At 27.5% G+C, this 21,693-nt stretch overlaps 2 protein-coding genes across 4 annotated transcripts in view; one reads left to right on the top strand and one right to left on the bottom strand.

The window, feature by feature from the left end:
• Window positions 1–6,462, bottom strand: part of LOC129988016 (maltose permease-like) — a 35,051-nt gene extending 28,589 nt beyond the window's left edge. Inside the window, exon 1 of the mRNA XM_056096089.1 lies at window positions 6,430–6,462. The gene's annotated coding sequence lies outside the window, so the exon portion shown is untranslated. The remainder of the gene's footprint in view (window positions 1–6,429) is intronic.
• Window positions 1–21,693, top strand: part of LOC129988017 (major facilitator superfamily domain-containing protein 6-like) — a 147,737-nt gene that overhangs the window by 109,710 nt on the left and 16,334 nt on the right. For 2 of the 3 annotated variants that reach the window (XM_056096092.1, XM_056096093.1), the window contains 5 exons: window positions 3,178–3,297; window positions 14,054–14,155; window positions 15,027–15,153; window positions 18,306–18,472; window positions 20,893–20,989. In XM_056096092.1, the coding sequence (XP_055952067.1) occupies window positions 18,410–18,472; window positions 20,893–20,989 (160 nt within the window). In that variant the 5' untranslated portion in view covers window positions 3,178–3,297; window positions 14,054–14,155; window positions 15,027–15,153; window positions 18,306–18,409. Of the gene's footprint in view, window positions 1–3,177; window positions 3,298–6,774; window positions 6,928–14,053; window positions 14,156–15,026; window positions 15,154–18,305; window positions 18,473–20,892; window positions 20,990–21,693 lie in introns of those variants that run through there. The other variant, XM_056096094.1, reaches the window with a different exon arrangement.

Genomic DNA, 21,693 nt, shown 5'->3' on the forward strand with positions numbered 1-21,693 from the left:
GAATTGTTTAATGTTTGTAAGATGGAATCTTATAATATAATTTCCACTCACGTTTCATGAATGTTGGAATATTTTTCATGTATATTCTCGATGACAATGCACAGTTTTAATATTTTTTGAATTTAATTAATAGGTTTATCTACTGATTTAATTAGATTTTGATTTGACATGGATGGCGGTATTTGATAATGAATACTAAAAAATTATTTCAAGATCTCATAACATTGTCAGTAATGATTTATAAATAAACTATAAAAAGATAATTGGAAATTAAAATTTTAAATTTTCATGCATCAATAACAGTGTGATAATAAATTTTTTTTTTAATAATGGACTCCTCCATTCATGAAATATTATCATTGTTTAATAAAGGACAATGGATAAGGACCTAATTCTTCAATGTGTGATTCTTTTTATTTTTGAACTATGTTTAATAATTTCTCATCAAATTATTAACCGATAACAGTTATGGGTTACTAATTTTTTTGGTAATTAGCAGCTATAACATACAATGTTTAATTTCTTAGGTTAATTTTTTGAAAATATTAAAATTAACCAATCAAACGAAAACTCACAATAAGTAGATGATTCGAGACAAAAACTGAAAAGTTGTATTTTATAGAATCAAAATATGGTTTTTCTAAATTTAATGACTAGGGATTGAAATGTTCGCTGCAATGGTCGTTGGAATCATACAATATTATTGTTTATAATAGTATGTTACAATCACTATTATGAACAAAGATTATTAGATAGGTTAAGATTATTAGAAATTCGTAAAACAATAATATAGATAGTTAATAAATTAGTTTAGATAAATATTAATTAATTATATGTAATAGTAGACTTAATAGACTATTATCAAAACCATAGATTGGTTTAGATAAATATTAATAAACTATTATCTAACCATAGACTTAATAGACTATTATCTAAACTCCGGAATGGTAAAGATAAATATCAATTTAATCAATATAAAACGAGAGGAAGTTCTGAATAAAAATTTTTTTTCTGGAATAACTGAAAAGACAAACCAGCGGGAGATATCTTTTCGACTTTTTCTCACTTACTCTCGAATAAAAAATATCAGCCTCCTCTTCCCATATAAAATTATGGTTCTTTAACAAAGCCATGAAACGCTACAAATGCTCAGATTTTTATTTTTGTGCGCACAAACAATTTCATGCATAGTAATATGATAAAGGAGACGGAATATACATTTTGGGCACTTTTTTTGGTTGACTGAAACAAAAATTTGAAATAGAACTTCATTAATACTAAAATAGCAAAACTGTATATCAATTTTCCCTATTTTTAGCTACATTTAGCTCTATTGTTGGCTTATCGTATTTCATGCATTCGACAGCATAGACATCCAAGCCTTTCATAGATTTGATTTAAAATTGAAAAGAATTTAAAATTTAAATGCTGAAACCATAAATTAAATTTCATTTTTTCGAATTGTTGCGCTTTTGAGTGCAAGCATGCGAAAGTACTGACCGAAACAGGGTCGGCACCTTAAAGGATTTAGTTGAAAATTGGGTACATATCTACACTTTAAATACTAAATCTGTGTTCTAAATTTTCTTTATTTAGCTCTGTACGTTTGGGAGATATCAGGTTCATTTGTACGAACGAAAAGACAGACAGATAGATTTCCTGTAGTAGATTTTAATCAAAATTTTATATAAATCTATATACTGTTCGTTTCAGGATTCCGAAACTAGCACCTTTCGATGATTGTACTTGTATAAGGGATGATATTCAGAAAGGTGCGCGATTAATACACCACCTCCTAATTCTTCGAATAATTTGAGTTCATTCTATTACTAAATTTAAACATACTCTCCTTTCTTCTTTCCTCTCACCTCTTTTTGATGAATAAATGCGTCCGGACGCATGCACAAAAGCGCGGAGGGTGTTCGAATCCGAGATGAATAGTATGCGATGTAAGACCACATAACTAATTTCTTCTGCTTAGTTGACAATGCTTTTGAATAATCATATTTACAGAAAAACATATATTCAAAATCATATTTTTTGGATTTCAGGAGATCTGAGACTTGAAATTCCACAAAATATTGAATTCGAATTTTTTGACGATTAAAATTTTTTCATTTTATAACTTTATATTAAAGAAAGTAAATAACAAATATTAGAAGCGTAATAATCATTTCATTTCATTGAAATTCGGCAAATCGGTTACAGTAAATGCAGTTTTTCTCAAAAGAAAAGCAGGCTAAAATCAGTAAAACAGCATTCGTTATAATAATTTTAGCCAAAAAAGGTTTATTTATGCTTTTTAATTTCATGCATTTATGTCATTATTGTTAATTTTATGTACATTTTTATAAAAAAGTGATAAATAATTTTTAAATCTCATTGGACGAAGACTTTAACATAAAAAAGTCCATAAAACGAAGATGTTTTTCATAAGAAGCAAAAGAAAATTATGGCAAAAAATCTGTTCTTAAAACGACAATACAAAATTAGAATTATTTATATCATCAAAATTCACCTATCTATTCATTTCCATAAATAGTCTGACGCTAACACAAATTTATGCTTACTGTGTAGTTGCAATCATAAAGTTACAACCGGAAAAAACTGCTAATAAAGAAAAAACAAAACGCATTAGTACTTACGTAACTTACAATGTACTCAGATATAGTACATATTCGGTTCTATGTAATCCATTGGTAAACTAGAAATATTTGGACGAATTGTAAACGTAAAAAGAGCTTAAGAATCCAAAACATGCAACAAGTCACACTAGTCTGCTATAGGAAACTGATTGACCACAGTAGAAAGCCACTCATCTCTTATTATCAAACCTCAGTGGCGAATAGGGTCAGTGTTCCAGGTCCATAAAATTATTTTATTACTTTCTCGAATGACTCTTTCATATAATGATTCCTCTGCTACCAAAATGTTTGATTTTCCTTACGTTGGAGATATAATAGCAAACTCCAGGCTCCTTCCAAATGAAGACAAGTCAAGACTCACTCTTGTGTGCTGAATCTAGGACTCATCAATGAGAACATGCCCCCATTTTCGGTGTGTCTGAGAATGGTGTATTCGATTTCAAAACAAACGATTGCTGTTGTATGATATGCTTACTGTATTTAATGCCTGGCATAAAATTACTAACAGAATGTTTGATTTTTCTTATGTTAGAGGACTGATAGCGAGCTGGAGGTTGCCTCCAAATGAAGACATGTCAAGAATCGCTCTGTGTACTGAATCTTGAATCACTAATGAGAAAAACACACTCCAATTTCGGTGTATCTAAGAATGGTATGTTTGATTTCAAAACAAACAATAGCTGTTGTATGATATGTTCACTTTGTACTAAATGTCTGACGTAAAAGGTTCTCTCTTTGATGCATCTCTATGCCGTTTGTCTGAAAATTCATTTTTTTTTCAAAAGTAGAAAAAAAGGTAATATAGTTCTGTAATCGTTGGCAATCTATATCGCTGTGTACTTGATGCCAAGCATAGATTCTGTGTAGATATTGTTGTTTTTGAGCGGCCTTGATCTCTCCTGGTGGTAGACCACCAGTTGGAAATTGATTCCACAGCCACTTTTGGTACCACTAATAATCATAGAGCTATTTCCGTTGAGACTGCCCAGTTTTAAGATAACCGACATCTCTCCATCTCATTTAATTATCTAAACGGTTATGAGAATTTTTTTCAAATTTCCCGTTATGCAATAAACATTGCACTTGACGCTACTTATTCAAAATTGGATTCTGATATTGATACCATTTTTCAAAATATATAAAATTCAAATTCTCTTAGACGGTCAAGTTTTACGTTCTGAAATAGAAATTTCACTTAATACCATTTATTGAAAACTTAATTCTGACATTATTATATCCATTCTTTAATATATATATAATTCAAATTTTAATAATTTTACGTTTTGCAATTTTGAATTATTTTGATTAAAACATGTGTGACCAAAATTTTGAAACTAAAACTAGTGTGTTTTTCACGATGTAGATATTTTCTATGTATGAAATAAATTAACTATCACAATTACAATGAGATGCAGATTATATCGCATATAAAAGCTTCTGCAGATAATCAAACATTAATCAAATTTCTAAAAATCATCCTTATTTTTATGACTAGATTCCAGTTGCATAAATCTTCAATGTTTTAAATTCCCAGTTTTTTTTAAATTTAAACTGAATACAAAAATTCGTCAATTTTTAAATTTGTAGGAATTGTAGTGATTTTTTTATATCTTGGAAAAAGCAACTCATTCTTGGAGAATTTTTTCAGAACTTTTAATTAAAATAATATTGATAAATATTTTTTACTAATTTTAACTGGATCTATTTTTTTATTTTAAAAACTTAAAAATCAAACTTACTGCAGTCTGTTTGTTAAGTTCTAAAGCTTGGGAGCATTTACTGTCCCAAAAAGAAATTTCTAAATTAAATTTATTATTTATTTAATGTTTATAAGATTGTTTGTTTCATATTTATACAAATTGCCATTATTTTTGTATTTTCTTAAAATCTTTTATTAAAACATAGTTATTATAAACTTTGCCCCATTGGCCACCAGCTGAATTGCCTGGAATATTCGTTATTTTTTATTTAAATTAATTTTTTTATGCTTATCTTGATTTAACTTAACTTGTGATAAATTTAATAAATTAATCTCTTCGGGATGCATATTTTCTCAAGTTTCAAAGCATATCTCCTCAAAGTTTTGTAACTCTAAGTCAAATTTTTCCTCTTATAGTACGAGGTAAACAAGCACATTTATCGTTTAATGATGATATTTAATTAAAAAAGTTGCCAAAGTTATTAAGAAATGTCTGCGCGTTTTTACTCGGTTCTTAAAAGGTTAAGCATGATGTTAAACAAGTGCATTTCCTGTTTAAGGATGATATTTAATTTTAAAAATTGCTAAAGTGATTAATAAACTAACTACCTACTTAAAGTTATTCGAATCTTAAAAAGATTATAACACGGGGATAAACAAGCACATTTCCTTTTATAAAAGTAAATAATACTGCACGTCGTTTCTTAAAAATGTTGCAGCTCATATTATATTCAGGCTTCATTCATTTGATTGCCTCCTATTTAAAGAAAATATATTGTGAATTTACATTCTCATGTTCGCTATTTTTTTCTCTCAAACTCTTCCTTTTAATGAATTATTGTTTTCCCATTTAGAAAACCAAAATAAATGAAATCTGTATTTTGAAAAGGAAATATGATTTTTGTTAATTTCGAAAAGCCTTCAAAGAGGTATGGAATCATTTTTGCTAATGACTATAAATGCTACGGTCACTTTAATAACAAAAACAAAATAATATCGGAAAGCTTCCTTTACAATTGCAATCAATGTCCGTAACTTAATATAAACTTTATGTATGATATGCTGAAATGTCTTAAATGTTTTGTCTTCAACTTCTTTATTAAACATTTTTTTTCCGTATTTCACTAATTGCATTCATTCTGGAAAAAAAAGATTTAAGTCGTTAGCGGCTTTTTAAGTTTTGACCAAAAAAAGACTAATAAATAAGTGAACTAATTTTAATAAGTAAAAAACAGAATTAATTTTAAAAAATGAGTTTTTTTCAGCCGTCTTTTGATTTACATAAGTAAAGCTTTAATAATTGCTCATCTGAAAAGCGAATTTTTTAAACTGGTCTTTTTTCACAATTTTTGTTCTAAAGACCAAGCAAATGATTACATAAATCGGGCTACAATTGACTTCCAAGGCTAAAGGATTTTTTACGATATAAAAAAAAATTCTTGCAAAGGCGGCAGTTTAGAAACAATCTGAACTCTTTGAAGGACAAATTCAACTAAATCAACAACTTCATTCAACTTTTTTTTTTTTTTTTTTTTTTTACGTTAATGACGAGTCGGTTACAATCCAATCATGTCTTCAACCTCATTGTTAATGAATACTCGGAACTATTATTACTGGTTTTTTTACCGTCCTCAAAGAGTACTTAGCGTTCGAAAGCCACATAAAGTACTAAATATTTAGACGGGTTATTTAGTTTCGAAGTCATCTTACTTTAAGAAATATGGAACCGGTTTCTGTAGACAAAAGTTGAAAAGACTTCCGACTTTTGCTCCTTGGAATTCCACATAAATTTCTTTATTAAAGCGAAAATTAATTTCATTTTCATCTTAATAAGCTTCACTTACATCAAATATTGCATGAATTCAGTTGTACATAACGCTTTTTGCTTCTTTATTTTCAAATCTACTCTTTCAGTGCTATGTAAATGATAAAAATATTTGTCCTGGCAGTAAAACATTCAGAAATAATGAAACTCTTATTGGAGATGTTTTAGCAGAAATGTAAAAGATCGTGTTTTTTTTACTATACCCTAGGCTAAGATTAGGCTTAAATTTTTCTGTGGGCATTAAGAATCTTTGAAATTACTTTCTATTTGAAGAATGTCAAGGATGTGGCTTTTAAGGATGGATGGCTTTTAGAGAATATTTGACTTTAGAAGTTGGATACACCTCCACATCTTGGAAATGCTGACTTCATCTTAGCCAGAAAAAATTCCACCTCTTGAAACTGTTAATGGAAAATCTTCGGTTAAAGTTCTACCTTTTGAATCTGCAAATGAAAATTCTTTGGTTAAAATTCTAACTTCAGAGTCTGCAAATGGAAAATCTTCGGTTAAAGTTCTACCTTTTGAATCTGCAAATGAAAAATCTTCAGTTAATGTTTTACAGTTTGAATCTGCAAATGAAAAATCTTCAGTTAATGTTGTACAGTTTGAATCTGTCAATGGAAAATCTTCGGTTAAAGTTCTTCCATAAAAATTACAAACATTGTAGTCATCTAGATCTGGAAACCAGAAATAGTTTGGATTATAGCTATACACTTCTGCAAAAACAAAAATAATACTTTGTACAAGATTCATGAAGAGTAAGTTTTGCTGTTTTTATTATCTTATTTTCACTAGATTGGAATGAACGCTGAATTTTAATTTTCCCTTATTCTATAGAGAAAATATTATAGTTGTAAAAAAATCATCCTCTAATTTTGATGAATTTCCACATATTAGGCTTTCATGATTAAAAAATAATTTTTAGAATTATGTTTGTGTAATCGATTAATTGTATACTAAGACAATAAACTCTTACTGAGTTGAACGAAAATCCAAGTGTACGAAATTTGATATACATGTTCATATCAAAATTTTTGTTCATAAAATTTCAAACCAATTCTTTCTACACACAGATATATCCACAAATATGTTTTATTTTCTTCGATTTAAAAAAAAACAACACTATATTTACAAAAAGTACTTTGAAGTTTCACGTTACACTTCATGTTAATAAGAGTAATAATATTATATTTAATTATAGTTTTAATTTACTAAAATCTAGAAAAAATACATAAATTATTAATTATTTTATTTTTTTATATAAATAATTTTTATAAGGCCACATGTTATGTTCTTTTTGTACAATGCGACATCATTTAGTGACATTTTTTAATATTTTCACTTGCATGTATTCATGTGTATATATAAAAAAATAAATTTTTATAAATGGAAGAAAGAAAGTAATTTAAACTTCTATCAATGGATTTATAATTTTTTTTATTTTATTTTAGAATGGAATGACTTTGTTAAAACTTTTTATTTGTTTTCTGATAATATTTTCAGAAATTAGTTCCAGAAAACACCAAAAAATAAAAAGGAAATTGAACCTCTTATTCGAAACATTTAAGCATAAACATATATAATGTTTAATTCGTCGTCGGTCGTTAATTCGTCATCAGACATTGTGATATATTTGGAACGAATTTTATATCATGCATTTCACAGAACTGTTGACAACCTGGAAATATCATCTTTTCAATGAAAGTGAAAACGGAAACTCTGCTTTTAATTCATTGGCCAAATGAAACAACTCTTTGCCATAACTTCAAAACTGACAAAAGTCATAAGTAAATAATGTGATGAAATCATTCAATTTATTTGAATTTCATCACAATAATAAAAAGTAATTCATGAAGTTTTACTGAAAATTTATTTGTTAAAATATTAAAATTAGAGTAAATTGGTACTCTTCTGAAATGGTGTCACTGAAACATTATTTTATTTTAAAATAGTATGGCAATACTTTTATGTGATATCAGAGAGAAAAATCTGATAAATATTTTTTTAAAAAAACCTTTCTTAGAGAGCAATTCCAGAAGTAAATTTAAGCTAAATCTGATGCTCTGCCCTGTTGCTCACTGCACTATGTGTGTTAAGAAATTGATAGCCTGCAATTTATCAAAGGTATTCTTGATTAAATTAATTTTCTAATAAAGAACAACGGAGTATCTATGAATCTGAATATTAATTTAAACTGCATTAAGATACCAATTAAATTAAAAAAACAATTTATATCTCGAATCAGAACTTATATTTACATACTAAAAATCCAAATTTGTTTTGATCCCAAAATTTTAATTCTATTTTTATGTGGGAATACAAGAAAGAAAAGCACTACGTTTTTCTAAAGTTATTAAAATAAATGCCGTATTAATTGTTGACATTTTCTCAAACTTCAGAAAAGTTTGTCAATGTAAATAAAAGTATGCTAACTTAAAATTAATATTATACTAATACAGAACACTAATTTGAAAAGTAATTTTAGATGCATTTAGATACCAATTAAAAACAGATATTTGCATATTACAGATTCATTTTCTTTATCCCTGGATTTTTATTTTATTCTCAAGTGGAAATACAAGGAAGAATGGATTCATATTTTTTCACACTACTCTAATAAATGTCCTATTAAAATTCCTTATTTTTTTAAATTTCAGAAAAATTTTGCCAATTTAATTGGAAATATTGCATTTTATCGAAATTTTTTAATTCATTAAATATTTTGAAAGTAACATACGGAATGTTTATGATTTAATTTAAGATTCCTCTCATAACTAATCATTAAATATTTAGTTTAATTTTTTTAAAATTTAATTTATAAAAGAATTAATAAATAAATTTACTATCTTAGGCAATAAATTTAATTGTCTAATGTCTTTTAAACGGAAACTAAATTGAATCTTCTATCACTAAATAAATATGAAACGTTTGACAAACAATTTAATAATTAATTATTTTAATTGAGGCGGACATCAAGATAAAACTGCATTTGCGACACATCGCCTTTCTTTTAAGGACATATTCAAAAAATGAACAATAATGAATTTTGATATTTTAATTCTGTATCTTACTGACTCTTGAAACAACTATTTATACTATTACATAAACAAGTGCAGGGAATTCAAGGATGACTCTGATATTGTTAAATATTTGCACTGCAATTTTGTTGGTAATAAACTGAATGGCCTTTCAATGATTGCGTGCGTTTCCAACATGACCTTTCTATCCAGGCAATTCAGCCTTCGGCAGTCAATTGTCATGACTCGATTTAGCTGAAAGTGCATCGCCTTGCAGTGCTGCCAAACGTTTTGTCTAGAACCCAGAGTTTTAACTTCGGTATAATTTGATGTTACTGGATATAGGCGATCGTTTATGATCTTTGAATCTACGTTGACGTTCCCGGTATTCAGTTAAAACTTAGGTAATTCTCTTGACTGGTACATCACATTTTGTAAGGATAACATCAAATTGGTAAGTTCTTTTAACCCTTTCTAAGGCCGTGGGAAGTATGCTTCCCGCCAAATTTATCAATCTTTGTATGAAATTATGTAGGTTGGCATAAATTCTGACAAATTTTTTTAGTAAGTCAGAAACTTAGATGCTTCAGCTATTTATCTCAGGCAAAATGACGTGTCTTGATTTGTTACTTAATTATTAATTAACCAAATTAATTAATTAATCAAATAAAATTGATCTAATAAGCTAAATGAATTCCTTTTCTTATTCTAATTTCAAGCCTAAAAATATTTTAACATAATATGACTAGAAAAAATGGCCCTTTAAAGGGTTAATCTTAAAAATTATTGCTAAATTGTTTATGGCAACATGATTTAAATATCACCTAGTAACGTTTGGTTTTATATTAATGCGCTTAGCAATGCATTGCCTCTTTCATGGCGAAGTTGTAAGATGATATTTCCTTTCACAAGCACTAAATAGTAACTTTTTCCTAAATTTATCGTTTACTCAAAATGCTACACATTTTCATACTGATGTCACCCTGAATTTCAAACAATGTAATTTATATGAGTCCGCCGGTCACCGGTGACCGCCATAGCAGTTAGCGAGAGAAATTATTATTTTTAATCATTCACTTTAAAATTGGCTAATCCAAAGGTGGTTTAAAGCTAGTTGCATTTCGTGTGTTCGAAGGGCTTCAAAATGAAAGGTATTTAATATTGTTCTAGATTAATCTGTTTTGGAAACTTTATAAATTCATTTCTGGTAAATGAGCTATCCTAATTCAGAAGTGCTAATGTTTATTTAATTCCAAAGAAATGAACATATTGGTCTTTACGAATTTTTTCCAGGTTTGAAGAAGTTTTTATCTCTATATAACTCACTGTTATCTCATGAAGTTTCAGTTCAACAATTAAGTTGAATCATGGACATACATTTTTAATGGTTTTGAAACGCTTTATCAATTATTAATGAAAGAATCATTAAAGAAAGATATTGTGCATTAGAATAGTTTTAATTCCTTAAATTTAATTCCAAAAAATGAAGTTCTAAGTTTGAAGAAGTTTTTATGTTATCTCTATATAACTCACTGCTTCTTAGGAAGCTTCATTTCAAAAATTAAATTTAATTATGGGCATTCATTTTTAATGGTTATGAAATGCTTCAACAATTATTAAAGAGAGCGAATCAGTAAAGAAAAATGTTGTGCCTTAAGATAGTTCTAATTCCATAAATTTAATTCCAAGGAAATGAACATCGGTCTTTATGAATATTTTCCAGGTTGAAGAAGTGTTTTATTTTTGTATACTCACTGGTATCTCAAGAAACTTCATTTCAACAATTAGATTTAATAATGGACCTTCGATTTCAATGGTTATGAAATCCTTCATTAATTGCTAATAAGATCTAATGCACATGAACGTTTTTATACTTCGCATTATTGTGAAGAAAAACAAAATATTTATTTTGGGCTTTTTTTGCCGTCTCAAATCAAAATTTGACACAGATCTATAGTTATAATAACATTATAGTTATGGTACAACTATAGTTATAACAACTGAACTTATATATCTAAAATTACATACCAAATTTTATATATCTAAACTGTCATGTTTTTGAATGATTGCATTTCCTTGCGTCCTCATAAACATACAGACTGACAGACAGTCAACAAGTTGACAGATCTGGTGAGAAATTAATCTACACTTCTTATGAGAACACTATGAATCAAGTTTCCTCTTATTAGATGATTACAATTTGTAGTTCTCGCACTCACTTGCAAAAGGACAGATAGAGACAGACAAATAAGCTTGTTGTAAATGAATTTTTTTCAAAATTTGAAGAAGATAAATATGTAGTATAAAAAATTACGCATTTAAAGCATTTTTGAGCTATCGAGTTTAAACAGAATTATTGATAGATAGATATAATTTCAAAAATATGTTAATTCCAGAAATCTAAATGTGAAATTTTTTTGGGGCGATTACAGTATTTTCTTGCATATCTCGATTACGAGAAAGTAAAAAAAAAGAAATATGCAATGTTTACATTGTTATGAATATTTCGCAATAAATGTCATTTTTTTATTCTCCGAATTTCTCAATAATTCTATAGTTATTATTAAATTAATTCTGATTTCAAGAATTAATATTATGTAGAAAGTGATCATAAGTTAGGTTAGATTTAAAAATGTAATACGGTCTCCTCGTCAAGTTCGGAACGTTTTTGTAAAGAGCACGTTTTTGTAAAATCTAAACAAAATTTGGTAATAAATTCGTTTAAATTCGAATTCGAATTTTTCCGCAGTACACTTTCTTTAAGTCCAACAAAAATTTTCAATATATTTTTTTGAGAGGTAATACGCATTTTATTTATTTTTACCAAGCCTTTCGAAAAAACCATGGACTATTCTACAAAAAGCGTTATTAGATATTTTACACCGATTGACTTTTTTTTTCTTTGATAACCATTGCCACAGTTACATAAGTGACTTTTCATAATATTGAAATATCAAAAATAATGGATATGAAATCAGCGGTTCTTTAACAAACAATAGAAATCAGAAGAATGAATGGTAAGAAGAGAAGAACAAAATTACAAGTCAAATACAATAATTTCAAAATATGAAAAACAATAATATTAATTCCATGCTATTCGTAGAATTCTGTTAATTATATTTCTTAAACAGAGAAATATAGAAATATTCATATTTATCCTACAAATTCTTCTCTTTTATCTCCTCTTTAGCCATTATTTTTTTAGAAATATCATTTAAAGATTGAAACGGTCTCACAATGAGCAGAATTCGTAATAATACTCTGCATAGAATGTCCCTATGGAGATAACTTTACGTGACTTCAAAGTCGTAGGTCAAATGGCTCCGGCATGATCTAGTGCTTAGACTAGATGGCTCTCACCCAGTAGATCTGATTTCTATTCCGAAAATCAGATTCGCTTTTTTTCCCTAGGTTTACTGGGGGTTCAAATCATGTAGAAAATCACCTTTGTCTTACTGTAGCCTTTAATGTCTCAAGTGCCTTTTTCTTAAAGCAAAATATGGAATCGGTTTCTGAAGCTAATTATAGAGGATCTTTTACCTATTTTGGATCTTATTCTTATAGCATGAATGCATTAATTTCGGATATGAAAAACTTAATTATTACCAAGAATTGTACTTTGTATCTTATACAAATTGTATTTTGACATAAACACATAATTTAATTTTTATTGATATACTTTGTTTGTTGAAACATTCAAAACGAACTGTTTGATAGCATTTATAGATGTCACATCGGATAAAGGGAAGAGATATATGTTGGGTTGTAATAGTCATTTTTAAAGTTTAATTTAAACACTTCTGATTTGTGAGGTAAGGAAGACACTAGTCGTCAAATGCCTAGATAACTTTATCAGGTTCAGAAATAAATAAAACAATATTTAAACCTCAAAAGTAGTAAAAAACTACTTTTTCTGATTTGAGCAGAAGAACTTTTGTAATTTTGTATATATATATATATATATATACACACTATAGAGCACTTTCATCTTTATGCCAATGTTAATCAGTTATAATAATAGATGCAAAATCTTTACTTTAAATTTAATTTTCGACTTTTTTTTGAATATAGAACATATAAAAATTGTTTTAAATAAATAAACGTTTTTAATAGGAATTTTATTCCCTCTAAGAATTCATACAAATAGATAAGTATTTAAATATTTTACAACAACAACAAAAAAAAAGCGAGGAAAGCGATAAGCGATCTGAAATTTTTATCAGATATTTCCTTTTGTATGACATACATTTAAATAGAATTGTAAATGTATTTCATTCAAATTTTGAATAAAAAAACTTAAATATTTTGCAAAAATTACACTATTTTTTTCCTGGCTTGAAGAATCTATTTTAAAGTCTATCTTATGTTTAAAAGATTTCTTTAATACTTATAACTATCTTGTTTTAACTTTTCCTCTTAGATTAATAGCCTTTTATTTAAACATGAAAAATTCGTATTTAAATTTTTCTCCCATATTTGAATATATATTATAGTCTATTTTGGATGGTCAAACCAAAAACACTGATATGTATTTTTTTTCACATTTTGATTACTTTGATGATAATTCGGCTGAACTAGTTAAACGGAAAGTAGAGAAATGCAAATTATTGCCAAAAAAAAGGAATATACTAATAAAATATAAAAATAACAAATATTTTTTAAATGTTTGTACAAGAAATATTAAAGTATTCACTTAGATTTTACAAGCTGTCTCTGTTTCTTTTATGTAATGCATGTTTGTCTGGCTCTTACAAAACTTTTAAAATTGCGTAAATTTCTTCCAACTGCACCTGTCAAATTATGCCATCTAAATTGTTAGTTTTCACCTAGCGTGACTTTATTTTTCTACAACTATTTCGAACAATAGGTTCGTAATGATGAATTGGAAGAAAAATAAATCATCAGTCGTCGTCACATTCTTCTTTTGGTCCCGAGATACAAGTCGCTGAAACCTGACACAAGCACGCAGGTAATTTTCTTATTTTTTTTACTGTCATCGGGTCATATAAAAGTATTCAAGATGTAAAAGGGGACAAAGAAAAAGCACTCTTATCTCAAATTATTGTTTTTCTTTCAGGAAAATGAGTTATACCATCTTATTAAAAAGACAGGATAGGATTAAACAAATATAACTGAACATATTTTAAACTCGTAAATATCAAAAATTTATTTTGAAGCTCCAACTAGCCTCTATATATTAATAATACCAATTTAGTGCTGCTAGTAACTATTAAACTTGGATCACAACTTATCTCAATATATGAAAGTATTCTGCAAAATTATACCTGCTCAATAAATAAAGAGTATTCTTATCGGTTAGATGAGCATGCAAAGTAACAAAATTAATAGGAGAAATATCTCTAGCTGTTGAGACAGGGGGATATATTAAAATTCTATTTTGCGTCATCGTTCAAAAATAGAGTAAGGAAAGGATAGATGATCATTGATGACTTGTCTTGATGTGATGAACTTTCAATTAAGATAAAAAGGGGCGAAAACGGTAGGGTATTTGGGAGTGGAGCTCAGATGTAGTAATTCTCGCAGAAAATGTACAAAGAAGTAATATTTTTATAACAATTATCAAAGATGGAAGGAGCTTTGGGGAGGGACAGAAAACAATTGATGACATATTTAGAAGTCGTGAATTTTCATCTGAAATAATAAAGGCGAAATCGATGTAATAGTTGGTCGTGGAGATAAGTTCTTTGATTTCCCTAATTACTTTAAATATGTAGATAATTGAAAAATATGTAGGCAAAGAAAACAGTACGTAAGAAGAAAAAGAAAGGATGAAATTGAAGTATGAATTGAAGTACCTTATGTCCTTTTTCCTCTCATAGGACATGGACTGCTTACCTGGTATCACAAATAGGAATATGAAATTCTAAAGTTGAGCGATTTTGAGCATGTTTATGAACATTTATGAACAGTTTGAAGCATTCGTACCTCTCTTCAACCAGAATTCAGGTACAGCCAGATTGCATTTTAAACATAAAAATGCTATAATTGATTTGCAAGTATTATTGAACATTTTTTAACATAGAAAATACTCGAGAAAATTTTGCATCATGAGCATACCTCCGTGACTGTTGATCTAAAAGGCATATCGTAGGCATAAAACGCTTTATTGATATAAAAAATAATATGTGTTTGCTGAATGCTCAAGTGTTTTACAGAAGGTATTTTTTATTACATGAAATTTATGTACCTAAGAGCATTGCATTTTTGACCTTTTCGTTGACATTGAGGAAATATATGTTCCCATTAAGTGCTGCAATCCTTGAATTGAAAGTTTTACTACTTTAAGTGCTTCGTGTACATTAACAGAGAGATATCCAAAAAGTTTTCAAGGCGTCTTCTTAGATTTTTTGTCCATAAAAAGAGTTAAATGAATTACCATGCATTAGCATCCATTTTCCTCATTTGAAAAAAGCTATTAAAATAGAAAGTAGAAATTTTACATTCATTTGCAACGATTTTTTTAAGTGAACATAGAAAGCATCTTCTGTAAACAATTCCAGACATTTTCATGTATATATTGTTATTTAGAATTTTGTGATTTGAATTATTACTTTGTGATTTTTGAATTAGCTACAAATAAAGTCGAATTGGATCATAAAATCTTTTCTAATGCTTTAACTTAGAGCATCGTGTCAACATACGATAGTAAACCAATCTTTAAACTCGAATTTTTCCATTTCAGAAAAGGCATACTATGTCCATACTTTAGACATTTAAATCAGGTTGTATAGAAACTTCCAAATTACTTAGTATTTCTATTTTACGGTCCAATAAATAAATTAAAAACTCGTTCTGGAATTTTAAATTAAATATATTTTTTCTTTTTATAGTAAAATATGGATTAATGACAGTACCTCAAAAGCACTCTTTATGGTTGAAGAATTTCCGGAATATACTTTCTCAGAAATGACATATTTGTATATTATTGTAATTAAAAAAATATTGATGAGAAACTAATAAAAGTACAGTAGAGTTTCTGGACGTTTTAATATAAAGTTGAAATCACAATTTCGTACAGTGCTTGGTACAGAACGTTAAATGCTTGGGTGAAAATTATGCATTATAAAAAAAAAAAAAAAAAAAAAAACATTGCTAACTAAAACGGTACAAATTAAAATGGTCAAGAAACGATGAGAATAATACAAATTCATTGCATACATAACAATAAATGAGATATCTGAACATTTCATAAATTAAGTGTTCCTGTAAAGTATATCAAAGCATAAAGAATTTAATTATATATATATATATATATATATATATATATATATATATATATATATATATATATATATATATATATATATATATATATATATTTCGCGCATCTTGAAAACGGCTCTCATGATTTGGATCAAATTTTATAATTAGATTAAGTTTTGCTTTCTAAGTTTATCTATCTAAGTTTATCTTTCCTGAAAAAACGGGATTTTACACACAAAAAAAATATATTTTTTATAACTAAATATTGATACATGACCTGCATAAGCATATCACTGAGGGAGTATTAGTTAGGGCTTCGTACTCCCCGGTTTTTTTTTCCCATGTTCGATCCCGCGCTTAGATTTTGCTTATGACTTTAAACGAGCCATAGAATAGGATTTTATTTATGATTTTACAAAAAAGAAAAAAAAAAAGGAAGAAAATTATCTAGCAAAGCTTGGTTTTCTAGGTACTGATTAAATCTTTCAAATTAATAAATTTATTTTTAAAAAATTCTATATAATTGACACGGCGCTGTCGTAAAGATCAGAAAGAAAAATATATATTTCACATTTGTAGATAATGCACAATTGCAACACATAGAAAGTGATATTCAATAAGATAGGTATTTGGTAAAGCATCCAGTGCCCCATCGAGGCCATTGTTAGTAGTGGCATTGGTATAATTACTAGCATAACTGAAGTGCCTTTTTTAAATGCCTAAATCAATTATTCATCCAATTCCTAACAATAACCAAATAAAAATAGACGCAGAGTAAAGAATGGTAATTTACTTGAAGAAGTATCAAATTAATTGAAAAGGTTAGGAAAAGATAGTCAGACATCCAAATAATCATGTTTTGCTGCTTTAGATGAGGCAGTAGATGATGATATAATACTTTGAAAGATAAACGAAGATGCTTGCTAAATGAAGATTTCGGTAATAAAAATCAACAATATTCTGTTACACCTGGTGCAGATAAGTGCATTTCTAATTTTCCAACATATCATACTGCATCTAAATATTAGTAACAAATTCAATATACTTCTTTTACATTTTCACATATCTACTTATATTCACATATGTTTAAAATATTTTATAAATGTTTTATAAATTGAAATTATTTCTAAATTATAATTCTTTTTAAATATGTCATAAATTGTAATTCATTTGAACTATTTCATAAATTATAATTCATTTTAACTATTTCATAAATTATAATTCATTTTAAATATTTTATAAATTATTTTTCATTTAATTTCAATTTTTTTATAAAAATAATTTTTTATGACTCTATTTTCCAGGATAAAAATAAAAATTTAATCTTCAAAAATGGAAATTTTAGCTAGTGTTTTCAACAAATATTAAAATAATTAATAATTTTTAACAAATCTAGAATAAAAAGAACTTCAAAAAATATGCTAACTAATACTTTATTATAATTTTATATGCTATAATAAAATGTATACGCTTCATTACTAAAGGGAACATTTTCATTGAAACACTCTGTTTTAAGAACTTAAGCAACAAAATTTCTTTGAATACTCTTTTATTTTCGGTATCCCAGAATAAATTGGGTTTAATATGTATTCAGAAATCAAAATATATCCAGCAGGATTAAATCGGGCGTCAACAAGTTAATTATCAAAAAAATTCACCGAATAATCATTTTAACTCGATTATCCTCTTAGTTATCATTAGTTGATATGCTTCATTTTTAAAAATTAAGTTCAAAGCTTTATTTTAGTTCAAAACTTTTTAATTAAAGTTCAAAAGCTTTAATTTAACGCTTTGTTTTGTTTTGTGAAAATGTGCGATATATGTGATTTTCCTTTTTACATCGTTTACTTATAAAAAAAGTTTGATAAAGCGCTTTTTAATCCACATCGATATAGGTCTTGGATTTGTCTACTATCTACATGGTTATCGCGCTCCTACCTTTCAAAAAAGAAACTGACTTCTGAAGGAGTTTAAATTTCTTCACAATAATAAATCAGAAATGGCTTCGAGTGAAAATTCAAAAGTGTCGGATTCATCCCCAATGCCAAAGAGTGAGAAAATGGTAAGTAAATTTGAATAAAGATGCATTTAAAGATGCATATAAAGACTTTTTTGAAATCTGTATTTTCCTGGAAAATCAAAACAATCGTTCTGTGGGTGTGCAGAGAGAAATTCCAAAAGGCTCAGTAATGGATAACAATACTTTATTCTATAGAATGCCCAGCACTAAAACACAACCGAAGAATATACAAGAACTTGAAGTAAACAGCATTTCACAAATAATTAATCGCTGTTAAAGAATCACAATAGCACAAAGCGCTCGGAAAAACCGCAGGATACCAAACCTTACAAACAAAAGCTTCGCTCTGTTACTCTTTTAAGCTCAACTCAACTAAATTACTCCTTCGACTTATCATTTCATTATTATCGTGATATAACATCGAATGTTCTAGAATGAATGCTAAAACTCAAGTTTTAATGGAGCTATCACCAAAATTCTTGAATATTCTGCCTCTCGTATCTGCAACAAAAGTCTCCAAGGCAGGGGGCATTGACGTACGATCCATGTAGCATCCTTTAGAGCTAACTGTAAAGCTCTTTCTTTTACAAGGAAACTAACCACACAGGTAAGAAGTATTAGATGATTGTGATTGGTGCATTTGGAAAATTTAAAAATTTCTCATGTGGAGGCAAAGAGAATACAGGTATTTCCTTATATTTGCATTAAAATTTAATAAATGTAACAACTTTTAAATTTATTAATATCTGCATATGAGAAAAGAATTTTAAATCAAGAATTAAAATGTTGTTGGAATAAGAAGTGGTTTAGAAGGCAAATAAAAAAAAAATGGTATAGAAATCAACAATCAATAATTTTTTAATTTTTAAAATTTTGCTTGTATAAAATCAGGTATAAAAAAAAGAGAGAAAATAAAATTGGAAATCTATAAATTGCTCGGCTTTGAAAGACGAGTACCTTGAATCTTTTTTTAAATGGATGATTTCCACACATGGAGAATATAAGTGTAGCATGAATGGAGGATGATTCCGAAGCATGTCCTCCACATATTACATTCCATAGAAAATTATGGCTAATATAGGAAAATTACTGATTTGGGGGATATGTGCAAATAATATCAAAATTATTATTAATAATAATCAAACTTGTGATTAGCATTAAAAACTTTTTTATCAAGATTTATAAAATCAAAATCGATATTGATAAGTTTTTAATCATTCAGATAATCTAACTAATAAATTTATTATTAGTTCTATATTTATATAAGGCAATGTTTGCTGTATGAGATTAATTTATAGTACTTACAACTAAGAAATTAGACAAAGTGGTAATTGTGATTTAATGCATCTCGTCACCCGAAATTTAAAATTCAATTTAAAAAATTATTTAATATTTTGTGATATTTTGGGTGATTTTTCGTACAAGTTTGCCCATAATATCGATTCTGCTGATCATAGAAATTTTTTTAAAGCATTATCGAATAGAGCATCCAATTGTTACTCTAATGAAATTTATTTTGAAGATAATAATTAATACTGAACATAATTTGCTGTATTTTGAAAACTTTTTAAAAATATGATCAGTTTTTCTCAAAAATTTTAAGATTCATACCTAAATTGTTTATTGTTTCTAAACTCTTCCGACGTAATATTTAAAACATTTCTTCCCAATGTAAAACAAGAAATATTAAAATATAAAAATCTTTATAATTTATTTTAAATTAAATTTTCCCCGATGACAGCAAATAATTTTCTCGTGGATCCTGAAGGGTTCATTTTTCTTCCGGCAAATATGAATTAAAGTTTCAAGAATCATAGAATTTATTTTCACTTAACTTAAAATTAGAATATCATCTCCTGCAGCAAACTTTGAATCCTTTTTTACTTTTTTTCATGTTTTCTTTTTTAATTAATTATTTAGATTTCTTTCGTGTACATTTTAGCACACGATATCATTTTCTCAAAGAAAAATAAACTTGCAAAGTCAGTACTAATTTTTATTTTGATTCGTTTTAATATATAATTTTATTTCAATTTACTTTATTATACCTATTATCACAAGATATTGTTTGATATCTCCACGATGTTCACCAATATTCTGAATGCTGGACAATATTGTCAGAATATCGTAACAATACTGTTGGGCATTTCGTGCTAGTCGAAGTCATTTTTTTTATTTCGCTTACATTCTTCAAGCCACTGATATTGTAAAGATAGGTATGTTAGTAGTATAATAATAACACAGAAATAATATGCTTAATTATTCTTACCTGCTCAATACATAATCATGAATGAATAGAAATGATCAAGAGCCAGAAACATTGAAAACATTCAGAAAATGGTAATCAGGCATTTAAATAATAATTGTATTTGCAAATTATTTTTTATTAAAATACTAGTTACACTAAAATACACTTAAAATACTAGTTAATTGTATTAATTTTAGTTTACTCCCTTCAACAGGAATCACGATTGATCATTAATGTCAGTCCAAAATTAAAGATCAACATTTGCAAACCTCTCATCCCTTTGAAGATTGCACTCACGCTTTGGTTCACAGGTAAAGGACATTAATTTATTTTTCAAGAACAAGATGATAATGTTGAGATATTTAATAATATATGCTATTTAGTTCAAGATAGTTGCTCTAGTATATTGATGAGTATCCTGTGAAGACACAATGTCAAGAGAAAACAAATATTTAGGTACAACTCTTACAAATACTTAGGTACAACTCTTACAAATACTTAGGTACAACTCTTACAAATACTTAGGTACAACTCTCTCAAACAAATATTTAGGTACAATTCGCCACCAGTGATACAAAATTAAATAAGATATAATTACGAATTTAGATGTATATTTTTGAAGTAGCTGTGAAACATATTTAAGATAAACCAAGCATCGTATAAGTATAGAGTTATGAGTTTCATACACATCATCGAGTCCATCAGATTTTACCACTAAAATATATAGTACATCTGCAAAGTCTATGATGTATTTTTGATTCATATACTTCTCATGCAAAGAAAAACGCATGTATGGTACTTCATTGCAGGAAGCATCTCAAAAGTTTAAAAATGTAGAAAAGTTTGATGATTTATTGCTCAGATAGTCAAGCCGTCAGTGATAAATAGTTATTTGTCTTAATCTTATACAGCATATGCTTAAATAGAAGATTATGACATATTTGATTTATTTTTAAGAAATTTATAATTTAAGCACATTGTATTTCAGAGAGAAATCAAAATTTATGTCTGAAAC

The sequence above is a fragment of the Argiope bruennichi genome, chromosome 10 (genome assembly GCF_947563725.1).
Source record: "Argiope bruennichi chromosome 10, qqArgBrue1.1, whole genome shotgun sequence".
In the NCBI taxonomy this organism is placed as follows: Eukaryota; Metazoa; Arthropoda; class Arachnida; order Araneae; family Araneidae; genus Argiope; species Argiope bruennichi.